Source organism: Nestor notabilis, unplaced genomic scaffold, assembly GCF_000696875.1.
Source record: "Nestor notabilis isolate BGI_N333 unplaced genomic scaffold, ASM69687v1 scaffold2365, whole genome shotgun sequence".
Classification (NCBI taxonomy): Eukaryota; Metazoa; Chordata; class Aves; order Psittaciformes; family Psittacidae; genus Nestor; species Nestor notabilis.
The window spans coordinates 81,289-90,909 of NW_009928645.1; the positions used below are offsets into that span (position 1 = coordinate 81,289).

The 9,621-nt window shown below is 38.8% G+C and overlaps 1 protein-coding gene across 1 annotated transcript in view; it reads left to right on the forward strand.

Annotated features, from left to right (window-relative positions):
* Positions 1 to 9,621, forward strand: part of LOC104405773 (nesprin-2-like) — a gene marked incomplete at its 5' end in the record, with an annotated part of 148,639 nt that overhangs the window by 80,554 nt on the left and 58,464 nt on the right. The window contains 9 exon segments of the mRNA XM_010014581.1: positions 919 to 1,050; positions 1,616 to 1,768; positions 2,011 to 2,217; positions 3,355 to 3,456; positions 4,536 to 4,655; positions 4,825 to 5,025; positions 6,393 to 6,566; positions 7,114 to 7,245; positions 9,202 to 9,398. Of these exon segments, the coding sequence (XP_010012883.1) occupies positions 919 to 1,050; positions 1,616 to 1,768; positions 2,011 to 2,217; positions 3,355 to 3,456; positions 4,536 to 4,655; positions 4,825 to 5,025; positions 6,393 to 6,566; positions 7,114 to 7,245; positions 9,202 to 9,398 (1,418 nt within the window).

A 9,621-nucleotide genomic window follows, 5' to 3' on the forward strand; every position in this document is an offset into this window, starting at 1 on the left:
GATTGTGGTAAAGATAGCAATTAGTCTATCTTCCTGCATCATCATATCATGTCTCTTCATTAGATAACTGAAATCTGTGCAAACATTCTCCAGACAAAATTGTTACTGCATACTGTTTTCATGATTGTCTTTTGATTTTACTGTACAGTAATGTAAATAATGTCTCTGAAGTAGTGACTGCTAAGCATAGTGTGGGAGCACATTGGTGAATCCCTGTAGTTAACATTCAGACAAGATGTTACCTGCTTAATTCTTTCAAGAGAACTAAGATAGTTATCCAGCAAGCTCACAGATGATTTTCATGGATGTGGGTTAAGTCTCAGTTCTTGCAAGTTGAAAACATTTTGGTCAAAACAAATCTCTGGCTTAAATTTTATTTGCCATTCACCATTGTGTTCTCTCTTTCTCACACATCAAAAGCAGAGTTTGGACTGCAACAAGAGCACACACCATATATATGTGTATTCTGAACAGACTGCAGAATTTTACTGTTTGGACAAAGCTGTAATTTCTGTTATTAACAGTTTTTTTCATGTTAAATTAGGATGACTACATTTCCTGTTCTCTAAAATTGCTGCATTATGTGGAAGAATATCAGTCATGTAAAACAATGAATGTGAGCTTTTTCGGGCAAGGCTTCCACTGCAGTAGGCAGTAGGCCTGCCTTAGCACAAACTACAGCTTCTAGCCCTTAAAGCTGGGAATCAGAGGTTGCTTTTTCAATCAGTCTCACATCAGGGCATAGCCTACCCAGCTGATTTTTGCCAGTAAAAAGGAGCCCTGCTATCCAGGTGCTTTATATAATGCCTTGAAACTTTCATTTTAACGCTTTCTGAGAGTTGTATTGTCTAATTGCCCATAGCCCTGTCTTCATTTGAGCTTTTCACCTAATTGCAATATTCTTTTTCCAAATGTTAGATTACAGCAAAGATGAACATGCTACCCCGAGGCATATTCACTAGCGCAGGAACCCCCACTGTGGAAGAGCTGAAAACTTACACTGTCCAGCTGGGGGACCTAAGCCAAGAAGCAAATGTGGTTCATACACAGGTAAAAATGGCATGTCCTAGCACTGAAAAAAGTACAAGGCATTCTAGACACAAGGCACTAGGAAACAGCCAATAATCATATTATTTCAAATGGCACTCACTGTAGTGTAGCTTTTGCACCAGGCGTGGACTATAATATAGAAATCAGCTTAGGATTTTGAGAGGAAACATTTCAGATTTTCTCTATGATACTTCTGCTGCCTGAATCCAAAGATTTGCTGGTGTGGGTAGAATGCCTTGAACTGTATAAAGCAAGGAGCCTGTGAATGATTTCAGTAAATCTGCAATATTGGTGCTGACAATAACAAGGACAAGTTGTGTTGTGTCCATTCATGAGATTAGAGACTTGTTAGACCACAGCCATTCCCAATACATAAATGGTCATTGTCTCAGCTTTGGCCTTGAATATTACATGCATATTACTGTCTCATCCAAGTCTGTTCCTCAGTATTCCATTAATTCCATTTTGTTATTAGCTGACTGAACCTCTAGCCTTACACAAGTGAATAAATCTTAGCCATGACTTGGGTGAAAGTACTGAAAACTTCTGACTTGCCTTTACCCAGGATAATGTTGCAGAGGAAGTCTCTTCTTATTTGGACAGAAAATTGTTTGAACTGCTTCTGGCAATCAGCCAGTGTTTGAATAACATGGAGGAGATGTTAAACACCTCAGTTCTCTCCACTGAAGAGGCACCTGTGCAGCAGGCTCTTTACGAGGTAACTGTCCTAAAGCATCCAGGGAAAGAGAACCGGCAGTAGATCTCTTTTAGAACAGAATATATGTGGCATGATATTTTCTCTCTGTCATTCAGGAATAACACCATCAAACTTGGTGTTGCACAGATTTGAGCCTATTGCTTTTAACAACAGTTATCAACTGGAAACCTGCTTCTTTTTACGGTCAAGAGTCCTTGGACAGAGAGACCCTTTTCACTCTTATCTTTCTTTCAACCCTTTAGACTCTTTCTGTGGAGCTGCAAAAACTTCATGCTGATCTGAGTGATAAAAAGGATGATCTAAAGTCTGTTAGCCACGCTGGTGGGAGCACAGATGTGTTCTCTGAGTGCTTTAACAACTTGCAGGCACGGCTGGAACAAACTCAAGCTGCGGCTGCTCTAAGAAGCAACTCAATGAAAGCTGGGCTGGATCATAATAGCAATTACCAGGTACTCCACTGCCAAATGCACATCTTATTTCACACCATCTGTTAGACTTGTCAGTGTTAATGCATTTGGGTTACAGATGAGCAGCCGATAATTTTTTTTTTTATTTTTTTTTGGTACTAAACAAACTTGTCTTGGCCTCTCAAGAAGCAAATTAATTTTGCTGTTTACACAGTGCTGTTTGCAATGCTGACTACCATAGAGGCCTTGATCACAGTAGAAAATGTGCATGCAGAAAGGATGGAAGTAACGTGGGATCCCTTGCACACTGAGCTACAGGCTAAAGCAAGTTTCTGTGTGTAGGGATCAGACCAAGAAGGATTTTGTATATTCCTACTGCTGTTTCATGGACTCGGGAGACACAAGCTTCTTCCCTCTTGCTGCCATGTCTGGCACTGGGCAGCTATATATTGGAGGTTGATTTGGCCCTTTGTATTTACTGTTCCTTTAGATTTTGTGCCACAGTAGCAGAAGCCATCGTTCTGCAAATTTGCCTTTTTTTTTTTTCATTTTTTTTTTATTTTTGGAAAAGCAGGTAATAAGAAACTTTTCTATAGATTCCATGGTGGGCTAAATCTACTAGCTGTTGCTGGGAAATACTCAGATCAGGTATTTAGGCTGAAGTAAGGAAAGAAAAGCCTAGTCTTTGAAATACTGAGTTTCCAATGTCCAGCAAAATTCCAGTGTGCTCATCATCTGCAAGTCAGCCCAGCTCTTTACTGCTGAATATTAAAACAGTTCCTTTGAACAATGGGATGTTGTTTCCAGACAGTAGCAGGACTAGTCTTGCAATGTTTGCTTATGCAGATCCATAGAGCTCCATCAGTTGCCAGTAATGAGCACATTTTCAGAAGAAAAGAATTTGTTTCTTTATAGGATGCACAGATTTTTACAGTCATAGAGGATCACTGATGGACTGATCAGCTTTCTTACATAACACAGACTACAGAATTTCCTTCTCTAAAATACTGCTTTAAGCTTATAATGCACACACTTTATTTTGTAGTGGTTTGTTTTGGTTTTTTTTTAAGAGGAAAAAAGTGCTTTAAGAGGTAATCATTTAGTTTGTTGTGTAATTTTGTCTGGTTGTTACAATATTCCTGTTAGGTGATATACCTCTGATACTTGTTCCTTTTGCAGAATGAAACCAGGCTGCTTTATGATCAGTTAACTGAGAAAAAAGCTGCTTTGCAACAATACTTGAATGCAATACATGGACATAATATTTCTGAACAGCTTCAGGTAATGTCATTCGAAGTAAAGGAGAGGAAGAACTCTCAGCATTAGCTATTATTTCCAGTTTTTTGCAGTCTGTTAAGTTTCATATTTTCTAGATTCTCACTTAGGTTTTAAGAATGGGGAAGGAGAGAGTTCAGTATTTGCCACCCTTTTTTGTTTGGTTGGTTTTTTGTAATTACACTCCAATCTGTACCCAGACCTAATTCCGGTCCTTTTAGCAGCTGGAGTGGAGGAACCAGTCTCTCCACAACCTCTCACAGCAAATACACTCCACCTTCTGGCAGGGAAGAAAAGAGCTACACAAGTTGCAGCACTTGACATGTTACATTGTTTTTAATATGTAAAACTAGTTTTCCTTTGTGGAAATAGGACTACAGTATTTATATCTACTCATTCATCATTCCTGAGCACTTTATCATATGGCATTTGACCAGTTAAGCTATTTTCTTCAACCTTCATATGGATTAGCAGAGAATCCCTATGCAGACTACATATCCTCCCCGGAATGGCCATCTGTTATCTATCTGCTTGTTGGTGAAGCAACTTTTTTGCTACAGGCCCATAACCTTGTTTATAGGAACAATTTTTCTGGCAGGCTGAAAGCCACATTCAGAACTGCTGAATCCCCCAGCAGAGACTGCTGCCTTACATATATTCTGTCAAGTAACCACTCTTGGAAAAGGAAGGCCAGAAGTACATAGCTTCCCTTCCTTCAGAAAGAGCCTAACTCAATCCATCCTTGAGTTGTTCTGCTTCATAAGACAAAATGGTATTTTCTGAGTCCATGATTCCTTTTAGTGGCTGCTCTTGAATTAGTAAACTAAAGTGCATGCTGAATGTTGGACTGAGACAAGAGACCTGAATTCTCTTCCTGGCTGTGCCATGAGAACCCAATAAGCTGCATCATGAGCAATCTTATCTCTTTAGCTTACAAGCTCATTGGATCTCAGTGTCTCCTTGTGAACTTATGAAGTGCTAGCACAGCAGAGATCCAGCTCCTGGATCTGCTGCACTGCTGGTGATAATGGAAAGTTTAATGGAACCAGAACTCTTCCTAATAGCTTACTTTTTCCTTAATTCAGAAAACTGATGCCTGTGCTTTGGAGTTGCAAGACTTTGAAAACCAAGTAGCAAAACTGAGAGGACATGGGGAAAGACTTCAGTTGCCTGTCACCTTAATCCAGGAAGTTCATAAATTAGAGGTAAGAGCACAGTACAGTTTCTACTTACTCAGCAAGATCTAATTCTTCTAAGCAATATATTTTTAGCACCAAAAGGCTGATGATTATTTTGCATTCTGGGAATGCATGTGCAGGTTTGTAAAATTCACTTTTATCCTTCATGAATCACTAAACTGTGTGTACATTGTAGGATGTTTTGGACGACATGTGGGGGATTCTGAAAAGAAAGTATGAGGAGCTGAACTCTACTTCCATCAGTAGAAGCCAGTATGAGGACTTATTGTGTGGATTTGCAGAGGTGGTAGCAGTCGGAAAGGAGAAGATTGCACAAGATCCAAAGCAGCTAATCAAAAGCAGAGCAGCTCTACAGTCTCACCTGGAAGATCACAAGGTATAAGACGCTTATCACAGCACTGCTGAGATCAGCATATCAGGAGCACTGTTTTCTGTGATTGATTTCTCTCTGGTGTTATGGATAAAAATAACTAGCCTATTGCATAGGGGAGGAACTGGAGTACATGCAGAAAGCAAAGCAAAGTTTGTCCACAGATTAAAATAGGACATGCTAAAATATGAAAGAGACGTTGTTATTACGACTGCAGTTTTGGTGATAAATCAAGATCAGGATTTCAGTTTTGTCAGTTTAATACTACCATGGCTTACTTCAGAACATATTGATATGTGAGGAAAACATATGTGTTCCTCATTACTGGTAATAAATAAATAGAGACGTTCCTGAAGTTGCTGTCTAGCAATTGGGAGGCCTCTTTTGCTTTCAGCATTCTGTGCCATCATGATCGGATGGAGGAATCTTACTCGTAACAGCTCCTTTCCTGAACGGAGGATAGTTTACCTCCCTCTACCCAGCTGCTACATGCTTGATGGGAGATGACTGAGAATGCATCTGCATCCTCACTGTCCTGCTTCTTGGCAAGAAGCCCCAGCCAATGCTAATCACTGGAAGATGTCTCTGTCATGTCAATGCCTTGATTTAACTGCTCCACATAGTCAAACAAAAAATGTATCTTCAGAACAAATATACATACTGTGATTTACAAAAGCAAGAGAAAACTGCAAAAGCCATTTTCCTTACCCTGGTAATCAAGATTTAGCAGGGTGCTCACATAACCTGTGCCTGGGGTCTGGTCCTTAAGTGAAATTGTTGTACTAGTTATTAGTCCTTAGTGAACATGATCTTGGTTGAAGAGCATGATCTTAAACCCTTAGAACTTTTTTGTGCATTTTGTTCAGACATTTCTCAGGAGCTCAGCTGAACTGTAGCTAAATTGAACTGTTACTATATAGTTATCCCAAAGAATTACTGTGCCTACTACTTAAGCATTAGAACTGCTAATACCCCTGGTGCTTGGAGTCATCTTGCATCCCGGTGAAACAAATTGAATAATGGCTGTCCAGTGATAACTACCTCATGCTAAATTATAGATTTATTTATAGTTAAATTCTTCCTACAACATCTATGTATTTCGTATGAACTGAAGGTATAAATATCTTTTCCTTTAGAAATGTATACTTGAAATTAGTGTATGCAACTCATCACTAGTTCCTGACTAAATGTAAAATTATCTGTAACTGCACATCTTGGGGTGACGCAGAATTTGGGTAGAAGGCTCCCGACTCCAGCTATGAGAGACCCTAAAACTGACTGGTCTTCTCAATGAGTCTTCTGTGTCTTCTTCATACTCCTGCTGTGGGTGTGTGATCTCTTTTAAAGAGCAAGTTTAAACTTGTTTTTTTCAGGACTTTTTCCACAGCCTCATGACCCACATGGCTTTCATACAAGCATTTTCGAAGAAAGTGAGTCCTTCCATCCTACAAAACAGAGAGGAATTTTGGAAAGAGATGGTGAATGACATCACATTGCTGGAGCAGAAGGCCTGCCAGTATGGTATTCGCTTAGAGAGCCTGTTAAAGGTAATGAGTCAAAAGAAACCCCGAGTAAAGGCTGGGGGGAAGAGTTGCGTCTAGGGAAACCCCTTCTGCACCAGTGATTTCTTTGTGTAGTAGTTGTCCTTTCCTGTCTCCATTGGACAGCAGAAGTCTATTACTTGTTCTGTGAGTGTCTTGCTTTTTTCCTTGAAAAACTCTGAAAGTGGACATTTCAACCCGTTACTCTGACATGGGTGGGACATCATGACTTCTTAAACTCATTTTTGAGTGCCTTGACTGACAGAAGAGTGCTTTAAGGCACAAAAATATCAGCACCACTTTAAAATAAAACTTAAAATAGATCTTAAAACACCCCTAGAGAATAAAAAAGTAACTATACCACTTTAAAATAACACATGTTAAAAATACTGGAGAATTAAATAATTAATTCATCTGTGGTAAAATCATTCTTCACCTTTTTTTGTGTTATGTTTCATTAAAGCGAGAGCTGCTCATGCTAGAATAAGCAGTCTGGTGTAGCAAAAATGCAGATAGATATGTGCTATGTTCATGATACAATGTATTTTTTTAGGATTGGATGGAATTTGATGATGAATACCTGGTTTTGAATAAGGAGATGGAGACAATTACCTCTGCGTTGCCTTCTGTGAATTTGGTTGACGAAACAGAAGAAAGATTGATGGAAAGGATTGCACTTCTGGAGGTATTTATGCGTCTATCTGTCTGACTTGTTTTCTGTAGGGCTGGCAAAAAGAATAGCTAGAATATGATGAGACGACTGTTGGCAGGGCGCTGTTTCCTTTGTGTACTTGTCTGTGCGTGGATGCACGCTGAAAACTTTCATCAAAAATAGCAGGGGATCAGGCTGCTAATTTCAGCCAGGGGCTACAAGTTCGTTTAAGTGGGAACAGTGACTATAGCTACTTTAGAACTTGGTCTTCAAATACAAATACTTGGGAGAACATGGTGTGCTGGCTACATGGATCTCAAGGACAGCAGGGAGCCTTGGAGTGAACACAGCGCTACTTCTCTGTAATTCAGGAATGGTTTTCATGCCATGATTTAAAACCTATGGAAGAGGAGAATTAACCTAATGGCTTCAAATACCTGGACTGCTAGTTACAGCAGAAGGTCTACAGGCTTACCAGCTTCTTTTAAAATCCCAAGAATTAAAAATTAAATGTCTTGATTTCTCTCTGACAAAGGAGAATAAAATTCCATTTGTATAGAATGACAGATAGGCTCCTGCCATTACAGCTTTGTTCCCAGCTGCATCTCTGATGGCAGACCTACACCTTTATTTAGAACTTCAATTACAGTTGGAAACATTTTATCTATGTTTTAAACATATAAGGATATGAAAGCAGCCTTTATGGTTGTTGTATAAAATTAAGAAGAAATTGTGTTCAATAAACTTTATGATGTACCTTCAGATTGTGCTCTGAAGCAGCTCTGAGGAGGCTCTAAACCTCCAGGTTTGACCTTTCTCAGTTTTCAGAGGACCCACTCTATTAGAAACTTTTTAATTAATGAGCTTTTGGATTATATGAAGTCCAGTTTGATATTTAGATTCATAGACTATAAAGGCAAAAGACTACTGTGATTTAGTCTAGTTGACTGCATGAAAGAGATCATTGGACATTCCCAGAATATTCTGAGCTACAGTAAAGCTTTTGAAATAAATCAACAGCAGATATTTACAATCAGAGTAGTTCTCTGGTGCTTTTGATGCCTGTCACACTGAGACAGGAGACATGCAATATTTGCATAGCCATTGAGTGTGAAGTTGCCTGGTTTCCTTTGTTTTCTTAAGTTTTTAACTAAGTCTTCACTCTTAAGTCTTTATTTGTCTTTAAAGACATCAGAAACAAAGTAGTAAAGCTTTAGAAGATGCTTTTAGGAGGGAGTTGTAGCAGAATAAAGTTCTCTGGGGCTTAATTCCTGTGAGAGAAATACCCCTAGTAATAAGATTGTACAAGCCCCTTATGCCTGGAGGCATATTACACAATTGCTACTTTCTGCCTTTTCTCTGGGGACTGATCTGCTTCCTAGACTGTTTTTTCTTTTTTTTTTTTTTTTCCTTTTTTTCCTTTTGACCTTGCAGTGAAGCATAGTGATGTTAAAACGATGCTTTGCTTTTTTTCACCTGTCTAAGCAATCCAGACCACTCCTTTACTTAATGTCTTCACTGTTCATTCCTTCCTGCCACCATTATTCAATAATTGCACCAACAGCTTCCTTCAAAAGACTAGTAATATTTTTAAAATAGGATGGAGTCTGAAGGCCCTCTATGAACAGGAGGGCAGTAACTTTCTGCTGAGGACAGTCATATGTTTGGACAGTGCAATCAGATCTGATAGGGAGTGTTTGTACATTGCCTGAGGTTTTTACATGTATCAAAAAAGCTCATCAAATCGTAAGACAGTCATTCTGCTAATGTATGAAATTATGCTGAGATCTGTCTTGATCTATTCAGAGGAAACAAAACCAACTGGGTCCCTTTTGCATGTAATGAAGTACAGGATCCTTCTGTTTGGAAAACAAACTTCATGATAGAGGAAATGTGAGATTAAGAAGTTAGAACAAATTATGTGTTTTGCTATTTATGTTTTCAGTTTTTAAAATATTATTGTTTTGTAAACTTCTCATATCCTCATAGCAAATCAAAAACAATGTTAATGAAAAGCATGCCAGGCTGTACCAGATGGTGAAAGAAGGGAAGAAATTGCTGACTGCTGTGAGCTGTCCAGAAATAAGCTACCAAATTGGGAAGCTGGAAGAGCAATGGTTATCTTTAACCAAAAAAGTCGGCCATGAACTACACCGACTGCAAACGTTACTCAGACTCTTGATCAGGTGGGTATAAGAAAGCAGTTAGAGGTATCAGCTAGAAATTACTTTCTGATTTTTCTATTGATTTATTTTCTGAAATACGGCAGTGAATTAATAAATATAATAGCTCCTTTGACCTAAAAATGAGAAAAAGAAAAAAAAAACCAAACACAAAAGCAGTGGTGATCAGAAGAGTGGCTCTTTATTACACAGCTGATCTCTCAGTCATTCAAACAAGTCATTCCTG